The 16,139-nt window shown below is 41.9% G+C and overlaps 1 protein-coding gene across 7 annotated transcripts in view; it reads right to left on the reverse strand.

Annotated features, from left to right (window-relative positions):
• The window catches only part of LOC114358294 (bromodomain adjacent to zinc finger domain protein 2B), a 49,594-nt gene extending 34,205 nt beyond the window's left edge, over positions 1 to 15,389 (reverse strand). For 3 of the 7 annotated variants that reach the window (XM_028312222.1, XM_028312221.1, XM_028312220.1), the window contains exons 1-14: positions 15,262 to 15,389; positions 14,633 to 14,772; positions 13,783 to 13,924; positions 11,097 to 11,183; positions 9,049 to 9,768; positions 8,004 to 8,069; positions 5,831 to 5,875; positions 5,065 to 5,103; positions 4,255 to 4,424; positions 3,483 to 3,631; positions 2,837 to 2,953; positions 1,957 to 2,103; positions 1,205 to 1,345; positions 197 to 374 (exon numbers count right to left, since the gene is read on the reverse strand). In XM_028312222.1, coding sequence (XP_028168023.1) covers positions 197 to 374; positions 1,205 to 1,345; positions 1,957 to 2,103; positions 2,837 to 2,953; positions 3,483 to 3,631; positions 4,255 to 4,424; positions 5,065 to 5,103; positions 5,831 to 5,875; positions 8,004 to 8,069; positions 9,049 to 9,768; positions 11,097 to 11,183; positions 13,783 to 13,924; positions 14,633 to 14,772; positions 15,262 to 15,279 — 2,159 coding nt within the window. In that variant the 5' untranslated portion in view covers positions 15,280 to 15,389. The remainder of the gene's footprint in view (positions 1 to 196; positions 375 to 1,204; positions 1,346 to 1,956; positions 2,104 to 2,836; positions 2,954 to 3,482; positions 3,632 to 4,254; positions 4,425 to 5,064; positions 5,104 to 5,830; positions 5,876 to 8,003; positions 8,070 to 9,048; positions 9,769 to 11,096; positions 11,184 to 13,782; positions 13,925 to 14,632; positions 14,773 to 15,261) is intronic. The other 4 variants (XM_028312223.1, XM_028312225.1, XM_028312224.1 and 1 more) reach the window with 4 other exon arrangements.
• Between the last annotated feature and the right edge of the window lie 750 nt (positions 15,390 to 16,139).

Genomic DNA, 16,139 nt, shown 5'->3' on the forward strand with positions numbered 1-16,139 from the left:
TGACCCCAAGCTACTCATCAGTACCGCTCGCGCGTAATTATGTTGCTGTTGCGCTCGCACACTCACTGCGGGCGCCCGTCGCACAGTCGCGACAGCAATATAATTACGCGCGAGCGATAAGGATGGGTAACTTGGGGTCATTGGACAAAATTCTACGTGCTCAGAGACCAGATTATAACAACAAAATTCGACTTACTTCCTGATCTTCATGTCCATCAAATACCGCTCCTTCTTCAGCTGGTTCAAGTTCTCCAAAGACTGGTCGATTTGCCGCAACACTGCTTTGTTTTGTAACAGTTCGTTGCAGATAAAGGCTAGGATCTTGGCCTTGGTCGTCGCGTTCAGGGCTAAGAATGGCTGGTCACGGAGGGCCTCTGTGGACAAAATTGTTTCATTAGTATTGAGAGAATGAAACATTATAATGGGACACCACATAAATAAAAATAGGTAGGTATATTGTAGTGCGGAGATTCTTCCCTTACTGAGAGATTTTTTCATTCCCACTCTGCTACACCCCGCTTACTACACTAATATTATAAAGAGGAAAACTTTGTTTGTTTGTTTGGTTGTAATGAATAGGCTCAAAAACTACTGGACCGTTTTTAAAAATTCTTTCACCATTTGAAAGCTACATTATCTACGAGTAACATAGGCTAAATTTTATTTTGGAAAAAAATAGGGTTCCATAACATATGTAGATAATGTAGTCCACGCGCGCGAAGCCGCGGGCGGAAAGCTAGTTATTTGTATAGAAACGGCGCAAATCTTTTATCAGCTCTGTTCAACTGTTTCAACTAAAGATGAGCGGAGACGAGAGGTGTAAATAACGAAATTCTATTGGTTGCTTAAAATACCTCGTCTCTGATTTGTTGGAAAACTAATTCTAGTCAACACATCTCGCCTCCAATGTAACCTTAACCAGTACGCTTTTCCATACAGTTCCGGTCCCTAGCTGAAAAATAGTTTCTTCTCATCTCCGCTTTTGTGAACCTATAGGTTCTGTCAAATGAGACAGGGCGTTAATCGTACGATTGCAGGACCGTATAGACTGTTGACAATTCATAATTCCATCGCAGTTGTCTTACAATTTTCCGTGTCAGTCCTGCAAATGGACGTCTGGATCAAAACGTCTAATTTCAAAGAGCTCTTACTTAGACCTCCGTTCTTAGGCAGAGACATGTCCAACAGTGGGCTATTGACTCACCGGACAGCTTGTAAGTCTGGTTGGCGTGTAACTGCTCGTAGTAGGCCGCGTTCTTAGAGTGCGCGCACGCATGCTGCATTTCTGCGTCGCTTTGATGGTGGTCTGCTACGCGGCGCTCGCGCTCACGCTCTGCGGTTAGCCCTGTGAGCAAGGGATAATGAGTCTTATGTCCTAAGCGTGAAGGTTCAGACGTTTAGCTACGGTAAAACGACATGCCAATATCAGGACTGTTCAGGAAAGAAAATAGTACGAGTGTAACGTCTGTCGTGCTTCATTCATTACTGATACTATTGCAAGTGGTCTATAGCATTGTGTACCACTATTTGTGCTTTTAATAGTCCCATAGATATTTAGGTTTGTGTTCTACTACAGTTCGGTATCTCTAATGATCGCTGATGAACACCATGCCAAATATGGGCTAAATGCTAAGTATTTAGCCGTAGATTAACTCCAACTTTAAGATAGATCAACAGATCACACGGGCCCTAACTGCTAGATTTTATCAAACCAAACAGAAATCTGACATCAACGAATATCAAGAGAAAGCAGCCAGTATATTTTTTAATATGTCTTTGGAAGTTGGAACCGTTGGAGATAAGATTTGTCGTTGAGGATTCCGTGTTCAGCCAGATCATCATAACTTTCCATAAGGTGAGATGCACGCAGGCAAAGAGCTTCCTGTTTGTGGAATAAAAAAAGTTTCTGACGAATCCACTAAACTATCTTCCTGATATCTGTTAGGCAGGACTTACCAGTGAGCGCCTTGATCTCCCCAGTAGCGTTTGCGTACAGGTATATCCGCAGCACCTCACTCAGATTGGCAGGCGTGATGTCACCCATACGGATAGCATGACCGAGTAATGTAGTATGCCGTCCCGGGTGTGGAATGCCTGGATCCTCTGTAAAATAAGAAATATGGTTAATTATATCCCACTAAAAACAAAAACACAAGAAAGCTAATAACTGTTGAATGTGGTTTAAAAAACAGGCAATAGTTGTAGGTGGAGATGGTATCATTAAAATGGCCCCCAAGCCCAGGGGCCCCCGAATCCTTGCCAGAAAATCACAATTGAAAAGAACTTTGAAAATTTCTCACATTTTAAAAATAAATAGAGAGAAATTAAAAAGCTGTATCAGGAGTAAGTAAGTTTAATGTCAATTTTGATAAAACCTAACCAGTTTAGATTGCAGTGGGGCCTCATTTTTTTATTTGCCCCAGAGCCCTTGGTCTTGGCCTAGCTACGCCACTACTTGTTACAGCAAATTACAAACTAGACTTGTCAAATATGAGCTGGGCAATGCTTGTTTGGAGCTCAGAGGGCCTTTATTAATCTAAGCTCAGAGGTTTATACAATGTTTTCACAGCGCCGACAAAAGAATATTATGATGATCTTCATGGTTGAAAAGTTCTAAATGTTTTAGTTGGCCATACATATTTTACAATATCTTGGCCATATTGCGATGTGTCTAATGAATAAGATAAGGAGCTCCTTAGAAGTAGACACTTATTGTGTCCAGTAGCTTCCACTTCAACAACTCAGTTTCCTGTGAATTTGTGCTGAATCGGAAGAAAAAAGTATCTCCTTTTGTCTTTGATTACTCATTTATATACATGGATAAAGGTTAACTTACCAATGGCACAAACCAGTAGCTGGGTCAAAACCTGCACTAGTTCTTCTTCTGCATCAACCGAGCAGTCCGGCAATAAAGCCAGCTGGAAAGTGTTCAGAGTCGGGATGTTGTCTACGTCTGTAACAAGATAAAGCAATTATAAGAATTGTCGAGTAAAAGAGCAAAAAAGCACGGCTGTACCATTCTTTTCTTGAAGCCATTCGGGCCATTATGGACCACCTCAGACCCAGAGGTATCGGGTTCGATTCTCAGTAGGGGCAACATTATCAGCTCGTTTTTTGTTGAAGTCTGCCTGGCTAGCTACTACTCGTATCATACCTAAGGCAGTCGTCATAAAACCAATGTTAACAGCATTGTTGGTTTCTGGCAGTTGAAGTTAAGATAGCCAGATCCTTTATGGTTGAGAAATTCGGGTGAATCTCGCTTTTACCTTCGGCTTGATCATACTTTCCATCAGGTCAGATGCAGGTCAAGAGCTTCTCTGCTGGATAAAAGAGTACTCAATAGTTGTACACTTACAAATACCCTGGATAAACTTCGCTGGTTGGGTTTTTATTGGGCGGTTCAGCTATATCCGTCTACACAGGAGTTGCAACGATGGGAACGGAAGGTGGGAATAGTTCCGTTACAAATAAAAACTACTCACCAAATCCTAGTGTCTGCCCAAAGTTGTGTATGAACTCGTACACTTGAAGTATGTCCGCGAAAGCCTGCCCCGGAAGCTTGAGGCCGGGGATCCGCGCGAGGGTCGGCAGAGGTTTTTTATCCGAGAGGGATGAGTCCTCTTGCGGCCGTCTGTAGAAAAAGGTCTCATTGAGTTTAGAAATGTAAGTGTTTAGAATTAAATAAAACTACTTATAAGTAACTAGCTTATGACAGTGGCTTTTGGAGAGTGCATAAATTCCCTAAAAATAGCCTACAATGTACTAAATATAAATTTTGCATTAAGCTCGCCTTTTTGTACGGAACATTGTTGTGTGTGCAATAAATTCTTGAAATAAGTAAATAAATAAATAAATAACAATAATAATTTAGACCCGTGAATTTCGATCTGTCACAGTATTTATCGCACGCATACGTGTCTCACTTCCAAAAAACTATCCTATTTTTATCTTTGGGTCTTAAACTAATATAAATATAGGTACGAGATTCAGTAGATTAAGCGTGAAAGAGTAAGAAACATTTCTCCATCTGTCACACAGTCTGTACAGTGTACACACTTGTCCTCTCCTCAGGTTGTCTACAAGAGATCCCTTTCTGGTGATAAGACCGCCTAAATTATGCCATTTCAAATCAGTTTTTTTTTGTCTTGTGGTGTGTTATTAAGAGTATCTAACAATGTAATTATTTGAGAATACAGAGTGTTTCCCTATTAGGTTTGTGAAATGGGCGTGGCCTATCTTCTATCTCCCTCTCACCTCAATTCAGCCAATAGCTCCATCTCCTTCCGTCTCTGCTGCAGCTTCTTTTCTTTGACCAGCAGTCTGTCCAGTAGGTTCTGGTGCTTTCTCCTCTCCTTATCCTCCCATCTCTTTCTAGAGTCCAGTTGGCGGATGAACGTCGTGTGCTGCCGTCTTCTTTCGCGTTCCTGGGAGAGAAAGGGATGGAAATATAGATAGGTATAGAGTAATGGGAGTAAATACCGTTACCCTAGAAAAGAAAGAGATAGGGATAAAAAAATACTAAACTTTCACTAAAATAAAGCCCACCAAATAAGCGATAAGTAGATATTTGAAATACTCCTAATGAGCTCACAATATGAGATTTGTTGAACTAATTTGAATATCTATAGAGTAATTTCAAAGCAATGAAATATTCAATTTTACAGTTATGGGAAAGTTAATTAATTGAATTTTAGGGCCAAAGTGGAGTGTATAATGGCAATTATTATGTATAAATCATTGTCAATAGTCAAATAGAAATCGTACGTGTGGAAGGTTAATAAAGCAAAAATTAAAAGAAAAACACGGTGTTTTTGGCGAATAACTCAATCCATTTTACTTTAAACCACACAATAAATAAAACAATAAATAAATTACATTTTTTGCCACGCCACATGCAAATAATATTCCGCACAAAATAAATACCAACATATTAAAAAAATAACTGCTGTAAATAAAACCACAACCCCATAACGCCTAGTGATGTTAAATAATGAACCTAAGCAGCCGGTAATAAGGCAGAAAATACCACAAACCATGTATTTAACTACTGTATAACTTAATTACCTCAGTTATATACTTTTGCTGCACCCGTGATGTGGCATTCCATTTCGGGAATGAGAAAAATACACATTTAATATACATAACACACAAATTAAACACATTGTATACATATAAACTTTCATTCCAATTTTAAGAGCAGTCTTTGCAATTTACTTGATTACATCAATATTTAATTTAGCTTAATACGAGGGGCTAACGGGAGTATTATGGAGCTCGCAAACTCTCTGCGGGCGCCCGTCGCACAGTCGCAACAGCAATATAATTACACGCGAGCGATAAGGATGGGTAGCTTGGGGTCATTGGACAAAATTCTATGTGCTCGGAAACCGGGCATAATCCAGAATAATCTTTAAAAGTGGCGAACTTAATGTCGGGAGGCATTCTCTGCCAGTCAACTACAGGTCAAGCAGAGAAAGTAAGGCTGTGCAAAATTAGATTTTTTATGTAATTTAAGCATGAATTCTATAGTCATAACTTAAGAACCGTTCCAGACAATATCATAATATTGTCAGGAGGGCGTTACTATCTACCTACTGATTTATTAGTTCCAATTATTGCCACGTTGGACAGCCATAATTATAATTATGACAATACTGGGTTAGTTTTTGATTTTTGCCACTTGAAGTTTCAAAATTGTTGGACTATTTTTCAATAAATAAATTTAAATTCTTCATCAAAATGCAAAGACTGTCTAAGTTCATCCAAATTCCAAATACACACACATTCAACATGCGCTTTGCACACAAGTACAAAATGAGTAAATATTCACCTGTTCTTTTAGTAGGATAGCCTGTTGTCTCTTCAATTCTCTCTCCTGTAACAAAACACACGTTTAAGAATAAGAATAACAAAAACTTTATTTGACACAAAAAGAAAAAAAGAAAAACAGAACAAAGGGATTTTATGCCATAAAGGCGCCCGCTTTGTCCCGAAGAACTATAAGGACTTAACTAAGTCAGAGCCTGAGGTATGGGGGCGGCGCGGGAGGGTGTTTTATGACGTCAAACGTTAACGAGACTACCGAGATCTCCTTTCGTGCCGCTCTCATAATATACCTTAGGCAGTACTGAGTTATGCGCTAGCCCGTCAACTGTAATATTTTTCTCGCTCTATAGTTTGGTCTGTGAGCACGTAGAATTTTGTCTAATGACCCCAAACTACCCATCCTTATCGCTCGCGCGTAATTGTGTTGCTGTCGCGCTCGCACACTCACTGCGGGCGCCCGTCGCACAGTCGCGACAGCAATACAGTGTGAGTCACGTTAAAGTGTACATATGAAAATAGATGAAACTAGACCTATTTTTATCGACAAAAAAGAGGTCAAAAAATTTTTGAGATTTTTTTTAAATTTTTTATAGTATTTTTTTTCTTCCAATTACTTATTGTAAAGAAAACGTAATAACTTTTAAACTAAGCGGTATATCCTGATAAAATAAAAACAGTAATAATGCTAAATAACAAGCGATACTAAACAAATACATAAAAAACACAAAAAAGGCCAACAAATAATAAAAAATGATACTTTTTGAAAAAAATCTGCTTTTAAATTCGTGTTTTTTTGGTTATTTGATAAATTTCTCCAAAAAATTCCCCTATAACTGGTGGTTTTTATTACTTTGTATTATTCTCTATCGTATTACCTTCGTAAAACCAAAAATCGCATGTCTCTATCCCTATCACAACGTTTGCAATGATCGTTTGAACTAAGCCTCTCCGGGCGCGCCATTCAACGCTTCGTTAACAACAAAACTGAAAATGGCTCTAGATTTGTAATTTTGATAAAGACAAGTTAGATTTCAAATAAAAACAAAAGATTTCGAAGTAAAATAAGCATTTTAGTTAAAATTAAAATTGTCTCTACCTGTAGCGGAGAATAATGTTGTGGCAGGCCTTTGTTCAAACGATCATAGCAAATGTTGTGATAGGGATAGAGACATGCGATTTTTGGTTTTACAAAGATAATACGATAGAGAATAATACAAAGTAATAAAAACCACCGGTTATAGGGGCATTTTTTGGAGAAATTTATCAAATAACCAAAAAAACACGAATTTTTAAGCAGATTTATTTCAAAAAGTATCATTTTTTATTATTTGTTGGCATTTTTTGTGTATTTTATGTATTTTTTTAGTATCGCCTGTTATTTAGCATTATTACTGTTTTTATTTTATCAGGATATACCGCTCAGTTTAAAAGTTATTACGTTTTCTTTACAATAAGTAATTCGAAGAAAAAAAATTCTATAAAAAATTAAAAAAAAATCTCAAAAAAATTTTGACCTCTTTTTTGTCGATAAAAATAGGTCTAGTTTCATCTATTTTCATATGTACACTTTAACGTGACTCACACTGTATAAGTACACGCGAGCGATAAGGATGGGTAGCTTGGGGTCATTGGACAAAATTCTACGTGCTCACGGACCGGGCTTTAGAAACGTACGTACAGTCATTCATTTGCCTCTGGTAAATTAGAGAATCGCGCTCCTGCAGTGGAGACTAAAGGACCTGATGATGATGATGATACATTATTGGTGATCACTAATCACTGACCGTGCTTTTGAAAAGCCAACTTATTAACTAACTTAGATATGATAAGATAACTGTTGAACTGTCTTAATGTTTTTTGGCTATAAAAAGTGAGCTCTTTTTTTTTCAAAAATTCAATTTCGTTCGTTTCAGCCGAATGACGTTCACTGCTGGACAAAGGCCTCCCCCAAGGACTTCCACAATGACCGGCCCTCGGCGCCCGCATCCAGGCACCGCCCGCGACCTATACCAGATCGTCGGTCCACCTAGTGGGGGGCCAAGTGAAATTGATGAAGGGCCATTGAAAAAAATTAAGATGTAAATGTTATTCGGTTATTCTTTTTTCGCAAAACTGCCAAAATCCACTGGCACAGTGTGAGTATTTTTTTAAAACAGACAGACAAACACAATACCAACCTGTTGCCTTTTAGCTTGCTCCTCAATCTTCTGCTTCTCGATTTCTTCCTGCTTTTTTCGCTTAGCCTTCACAACATTCGTGCCAACAACATCGAAAGCGGTACAGCAAATTATAATCAAAACAGCGTACATGAAACAAAATCGCAAAATTACTCTAGTGTCAAGTAGTTTATTACTTAAAAAAAAGAAGTTAAAAACTTAAAAATTTCATTTAATTACAACAAAAAAAAATTATCATTATTTTTAATTTTTCCAGAATTAAAAAAATATTATCATTCAAATAAAAATACTTAGCTAAAATAAATTACAAAAGCTTTTCATGCTATAATAATATAGGTACACATATAAAAATATAATTTAGTAGTATTCTAGGCTAGTATTCAATCGACAGGTAACTCTTCCTTTTTTGTTACTGGCAACATTTATTTCTGCTTTCAAGTGATCTAGACACGCGGCAGCATGTCAAGCCAAGTACAAGCAAAGGAACTGGCTAGCCAGCGCCGTGTGTAATATTACACGAACCATTTGGTGCCACTTTTGACCCTTTAGGTAATTACCTAATACAAAATAGTGTTTTACTGCTTTTTCATGGATTGCGTGGAGTCAATTCTTAAACAATTTCAGGCACAAATACAAGATAAAATATTCCCTATAAGTAAACGTGTAAGCTAACGCTTTAAAACTTTTAAAATAAAATATTTACTTGAGTAAGAAAGAAGTGCATACAAGCGTGCAATTTATAACTTTCGAATCGAGCAAACCGTGTGATATTTTCAAATTCATTCGAAATGTTAGAAAAAGAAGAATCAAGATACATTATTGTTTAGGCACAACCTAAAGGTCAATAAGTTATTATCATAGAGTAAGAAAGCAGACAGAAGTGTCAGTAGTCAGAAATCTGCAGAATTCACTTAATAAGAAAATTCTAGTGCTACCCTCTAGTATTATTAAAACAGATCCCAGTTAGTGCAGTCACCTCCACAGAATATTAATGTATTAGTATAATAAACCGAAAGTTAGTATTAATTTCTTAGGGCAGACGTACCGGTCCGTACGTGTCCTTACTGGCAAACGGATGGACCGAGATCGATAGGGCTCCGTCTTTCCCGATATTAAAGGTCCCTTTACTAATCTTTTTGGCTATGATATCAGTCAGTATATTGTCGTCCTCCTCGCTCAAGTCAATGACCTCTTTCAGTACAGACTTTTGACTGTCTTTAGGTAAAAGCATAAGGTTTTGTGTCATGAACTCGTTTTTGGCGTCTAAATACTTCTTTTCTAAAATCTTTGCATCTTCAGTCTTTTTGTCAGCCGGTAATTTTGACCAATCACAGCCGTTTATGAATTCGGATATCCTGGAGTAGGATTCTATAAGCTTTTCTAAATTGTTCTCTTTGTCGGGGACTTTGGGTCGCTTTTCATTCGCTTTCATGAGCGAGAAGTCGAAGTATTTATTGTCTTTTGGCCGCTTTGGTAGATCGAAAGCGGCTTTCTCAGCGAAGTCCTTCATTTTGTCTAGAGCGTTGTATTCCTCTTCTTTATAATTCTGGTCAAAATTTATGGTTTTTATGGGCGAATTTTGGTTATCTTTCGGCCCTGGTACCGGTATCAACGACAAAGATATAGGCGGCATTATCCGCTCTTTCGGCGTCTTAGTCGCAGGGCCCATGACTATATCTGGTAATTTCCAATCACTATCGGTACCAGATTTCGGTATCGACGGCAGAGGCTCGATGGTGAGCTGCGTTCGGTTCTTGTTGATATGCTGTTTCGGATTACGATTTTTGTTAGTTCTTTTTTTTTTGGTATCAATTTTTTTCGGTATCTTTATTATCAATTGGATTTATGACAACATTGTCAATCCCGAACGTTGTTAGAATCACGTGACCCAGGAAGTTGGTAATACATAAATAAATATAAAAGATATACTATACTATATAAGACACACAGCTACTACCAACTAAAGAAGCTAATAAGAATTCTAACGCTCTACGGAAAAGCAAAAAGGTACCAATTTTCGTCATAATACCTAAAGGAACTTTTTGCTTTTTATAGAAAAAAACTACAGATAATATAATACGTATGTGAGCACAATGTTGCCAAGCGTCAAATTGATAATAAAAAATATAAAAAATAAAACAAACACAAGCACATGTATTTTTAAAAACATAAATATAGAGTAAAAAATTCCCGCGTTACAGATTTTACAAAAACAACTTTTCGCATTGTATTTTGAACTTTAAATGCATCACTTTAAATTCAAAATTACTTTATTACAGTTCAAGTAGAAAAAACTGTTTTCGAAAACTGTAAAGCGGGAGCCATTAAAAATATAAACACATACAAATCCCAATGATCTACTGAACATATATCCCAATACAGTCCCCATTGCATGTAGGTCTAGACAAGTGGCAATTTTCGAATCGAAAATTCATGGAGCGATGTAACTCCATACAAAAAACGCCCGAGCTAAGGCATTTCGACATTACAGGTCATAGCAGACTTATCAACTCGGAAAGGGATCAACACCGTATCGCCTTTTGCGAGCTGTCATCCCCTTTCGCGAGCTGTCATCGCCTTTTGCGAGCTGTCAACCGCGAGGCGAGGCGTTTATGTTATAGATGACTCGCGCTGAACTGTCCCACCAAACTCAATGACAGGGGGGCGCTACTATCGTTCAACTATATGGTTTCCAAAATGGCAAAAATCGGAACCAGCGATCCGGTATTGACGGTGGCGCCCCGCTGTCAATGTCATGGATAGGAAAGTTCAGTATTTTGGAAATATACGGTGCAACGCACACTTATCCAGTGTGCATTGCAGTATGGAGTTTCACACAAAGAATACAGAGGTGGAATTATGTAAAGCAATCGTAATCATTTGACAGTCATAACGTACGATAAAGTTAGTTAAACATAGCGTTTGACGGAACAATCGTACGTTATGAACTGTCAAATGATAACGATTGCTTTACACAATTCCACCTCTGATCGCCTCGAGTTGATACGGTTACGATCCCTTTCCGGGTTAATAAGTGTGCTACGTCCTTTGTCATGTTTTGCTACTTGTCTAGAGGGGCAAGGTCTGACATACCTCGAGTAACTGTTGACTCCGTGCTTCCTTCTCCCGTTTCGCCATCTCTGCCTTTTCGTTTCTCTCTAACTCTCTGACTAGACGAGCCTGCGAAGAAAAAGTATTCATTTAATATTTATTAAGGTGTTTAATAATGATTTTCGTAAACTTCCTTAGCAGACTCATCTTTGTAATGGAACAACGAAAGCACTACTACTTTAGACAATGCATGAATATTTTAGTTATTTAAAATAAGCATACTTATATGACATTCAAATTAAATTAACAAGATAAAGATTATTTTTTAATCAAATCATGTGACATCTTCTCGCTACCTATTAATTTGTTGTAAACAAACAAAACTTAATAACCCGCCAAGTGGCGGTATCACTGCGAGCACAAAGGCGGCTCGCAGTAGGATCCAGGAGCTCGCAGCTAGATACGCGATGACCGTAGACGAGCCGTACTCACTTGAAGGTTGGTTATGTTACATGCTACGTTACGTGCTACATGACAGGTGAGTAGGTACCCTGCTATACCGCCACTCGGTCGGTCGCTGCGATCTCCCTGCAAACCACGCGCGAGCAGCTGATACATTACATGCTACACGGCTAGATGAGTACCCTGCATATCACTGCACAAAGGCGGTTATTGTCACGAGCAATGTGGCTCCGGGAGTTACGCCATGACCTGCTACGTTACGTGCTACATGGCATGTGAGTACCCTGCATAAGGGTTCAGTATGTTACCTGGTCGCGCGATCGGAGACTGGCGTCGCGGCGCGCGTCCCTGGCGGCTTGTTGGCGCCGCGCCAGCTCGATGCGGCGGTCTACTGGTGGAGGAGTTGGTCGAGGACCCGCCAACCGCGCTTCTTCCAACCTTCTCCCGTCTAAAGTCCGGTCGCCGAGCACGTAGCATTTCGTCCAATGACCCCAAGCTAACCATCCTTATTGCTCGCGCGTAATTATATTGCTGTTGCGCTCGCGGCGGCGCACAGTCGCCACAGCAATATAATTAAGGGACTAGGTAAGTGTGTTACCTGGAGCATTATATCGTGGTGTGAGGCCTCGGCGTGTTATAGATCTTTGTAGAATCAATCTACTGCGCTGTAAGGCTTCAGTATGTTTACCTGGTCGGAGTAGCCTACTGTATTGTGGTGTATATAAGTGTGTTGCGAGAATGGTCCACTGTTCAAGCATTATAAAGCAGGGTACTTATCTAGCCGTGTAGCATGGTATCAGATACTGTATCAAGTGAGTACATAGGCACGAGTCAGCTGCGAGCTGCTCGTGCGTGATTCGCAGGGAGATCTCAGCGACCCGCCGAGTGGCGGTATCACTGCGAGCATAAAGGCGGCTATTGTCACAAACACTGCGGATCCGGGAGCTCGCAGCTAGATACGCCATGACCGTGGACGAACTCTCTTGAAGGTTGAACACGTTACATGCTACGTTACGTGCTACATGGCAGATGAGTACCCTGCTTAAGGGTTCAGTGTGTTACCTGGTCGCGCGATCGGAGACTGGCGTCGCGGCGCGCGTCCCTGGCAGCTTGTTGGCGCCGCGCCAATGACCCCAAGCTACCCATCCTTATCGCTCACGCTTAATCATATTGCTGTCGCGACTGTGCGACGGGCGGCCGCAGTGAGTGTGCGAGCGCAACAGCAATTTTTTTTTTCATTTTTTTCATGCATGTGCGATCGTTGTAAGTCCTTGGTTTATCACTGGTCTCTGTATGTGTTACCTGGTCGCGCGACCGGAGACTGGCGTCGCGGCGCGCGTCCCTGGCGGCTTGTTGGCGCCGCGCTAACTCGATGCGGCGGTCTACTGGTGGAGGTGTTGGTCGAGGGCCTGCCAACGCTGCGAGGGCCCGCGCTTCTTCCAACCTTCTCCTGTCTAAAGTCGCCGAGCACGTAGCATTTCGTCCAATGACCCCAAGCTACCCATCCTTATTGCTCGCGCGTAATTATATTGCTGTCGCGACTGTGCGACGGGCGGCCGCAGTGAGTGTGCGAGCCTTGCGTTAGGATACACCTCTTATAATTTTGACGGGGATAAGAATCAGTCTAATATTTATTTGGTCTCACCAGCGCGTTGTACTGCTTCATTGTGGGATATCTGGTCGCTCACTGGAGATTCAAGCATCATAATTGATCGTGGGAGCGGTCCACTGCGTTGTGGGCTGTCATATTGGCGTCACAGCGTGTTATCTAGCTACTAGAGCAGACCTCCGCCCTGTATACGTTACCTGGAGCATTTCATCGTGGTGTGAGGCCTCAGCGTGTTACCTGTGGTCGGAGTAGCCTACCGTACTGTGGTGTATCAGTGTGTTGCGAGAATGGTCCACCCTTCACTGAGCGAGTATTAAAAGGATTTAGTATGTTACGCGCGTCCCTGGCAGCTTGTTGGCGCCGCGCTAACTCAATGCGGCGGTCTACTGGTGGTGGTGTAGGCCGAGGGCCTGCCAACGCTGCAACTTCCAACCTTCTCCCGTCTAAAGTCCGGTCGCCGAGCACGTAGCATTTCGTCCAATGACCCCAAGCTACCCATCCTTATTGCTCGCGCGTAATTATATTGCTGTCGCGACTGTGCGACGCGCGCCCGCAGTGAGTGTGCGAGCGCAACAGCAAGTTTTTTTTTTTCATTTTTTTCATTCATGTGCGATCGTTGTAAGTCCTCAGTTTATCACTGGTCTCTGTATGTGTTACCTGGTCGCGCGAACGGAGACTGGCGTCGCGGCGCGCGTCCCTGGCGGCTTGTTGGCGCCGCGCTAACTCGATGCGGCGGTCCACTGGTGGAGGAGTTGGTCGAGGGCCCGCTAATGCTGCGAGGGCCCGCGCTTCTTCCAGCCTGGAGATAAATAATCTGTTTAATACCTTATTTTAGACATAAAGACGGGTCCAAGCCCTTATCTTGACATACTAACTTCTTCCAGCCTGGAGATAGACAATCTGTTTTATTCCCTTCTTTTGGACATGTAGGCGGGTCCAAGCAGTCCACTTCTTGACATACTAAATAAACTGGTTTACTTCAACTTTGAGTCAAACGCTTTATTTACTGCTCTCTCTTAAACGAGGCTAGTTTTAGAAGGGTACCTCCCCTCTCCTTACCAATACAATTAAGTCACGGCAAAATGAGACTGGTCTGGAAGCACTTTTGGCATTGCTAATGTTCATTGTAGCACGAAATATAGACAAATAATAAGAAAGAATCAAATTGTTTATTTGCCTCTGGTGAATTACAGATGATAATCATGTAGTGGAAACTAAATAATTTAAGATGACAGTAAAAACATCTTCTGATGTCTTCGCTCACCACACCAGATTGTTTCTTGTAGCAGGAGGTACTTCTACGGCCGGTTGGGCGTACTCTCAGCAGTCACATAGCTCGTAGGACTGACGACTAGGGGCCGGAAGATGTATGGGCAGACCTCTCACCCGATGGACTGATCATTATGAAGTTTGCAGGAGGCATCTAGATACGGGCGGTCGTAGTGGAAATTTGGGGGGAAACCATTGTCCAGCAGTGGACGTCCTTTTGCTGAAAGGCTAACTCTACCTCTTAGTGATCTCCTGCTCGTTAAACACCAGCGGCTCAGCAAGCTCGGCTGCTGGTTGCACGTATTCTCCCAACACTGTGCGCGCGCTGAAGCTGAAGCAGTCGGCCGACAGCGCGGGGCACGGGTTTGACTCTAAGAACTGCCAACAAAAAATTAGTAAAATGTTGAGGTCACTGGGAAGGATCCGGGGAAGACGAATGGCAACCCTACTTATGATCGACTCGTGTCGCTACACCGACACAAATTACTATGCGCAAGCGACGAGCTTCTCTAGTCCGTTAAGCGGGCGAATGTCACTTGTTTTTGGAATCTTCGCGTAAGCGTCGCACGTCTTTTGTCCGTAGAGTGGACGGGCGTACGTCAATTTTTTTTCTGGAATTTTCGCGAAAGCGCCGCGCGTCTTTTGTTCTTTGAGATGACTATTCGCATAAGCGCCGCGCGTCTTTTGTCTGTTGATCGAACGGGCGCGCACGTCGCTTGTTTTTCTACATTATTTGCGAAAGCGCCGCGCGTCTTTTGTCCGCTGTACGGGCGATTGTCGCTTGTTTTTCTAGAATGTTCTGGAGTCGGCGAGAGCCAATACTCTTGTCACAATTGTAGACCCTAAGGCGTAGTAAATAAGACTCACCGCCTGCAGCTCGTGCATGCTCTTGATGGCGGCGGCGGCGTGCGGCTCGGGCGGCGAGTAGCTCACGTCGCCCTTGATGCTGCAGGAGCGCGACAGGCCCTTGATCACCGTCACCCTCCAGCCTTATAGGGACCCCAATATACTAACTACACGGTAATACTATCATACTATCCCCCCTATTTTACCCCCATTTCTACTTAGACCACTTTAGAGTTTTCTAAACCTTCACATGGTCCCCATTATGCCGACAGCTCCTTTCTACTTAGACCTTTTTCAGAAAGCAATCGACCTTCATAGGTTTGATAGACACAGGGTTTAGCGACACAAATTACTACGCGGAAGCAACGCACGTCACTACACGAAATCGACGCGTGTCTTTTGTCAATTGAGAGGGCAAATGTCACTTGTTTTTCCACCACACACTTGTCTTTCGTCCGCTAAGCGAGCGGGTGGCGGACGTCGTTTGTTTTTCTGGAATCTTCGCGAAAGCGACGCGCGTCTTTTGTTCTTTGAGATGACGAATGTCACTTGTTTTTCTAGAATCTTCGCGAAAGCGACGGTCGTCTTTTGTCTGTTGATCGAACGGGCGCACGTCGCTTGTTATTCTACATTATTTGCGAAAGCGTCGCGCATCTTTTGTCCGCTGAACGGGCGATTGTCGCTTGTTTATCTAGAATGTTCTGAAGTCGGCGAGAGCCAATACTCTTGTCACAATTGTAGACCCTAAGGCGTAGTAAATAAGACTCACCGCCTGCAGCTCGTGCATGCTCTTGATGGCGGCGGCGGCGTGCGGCTCGGGCGGCGAGTAGCTCACGTCGCCCTTGATGCTGCAGGAGCGCGACAGGCCCTTGATCACCGTCACCCTCCAGCCTTATAGG

This window comes from Ostrinia furnacalis, unplaced genomic scaffold, assembly GCF_004193835.3.
Source record: "Ostrinia furnacalis isolate ACB-3 unplaced genomic scaffold, ASM419383v2 OfSCF3837, whole genome shotgun sequence".
Taxonomy (NCBI): Eukaryota; Metazoa; Arthropoda; class Insecta; order Lepidoptera; family Crambidae; genus Ostrinia; species Ostrinia furnacalis.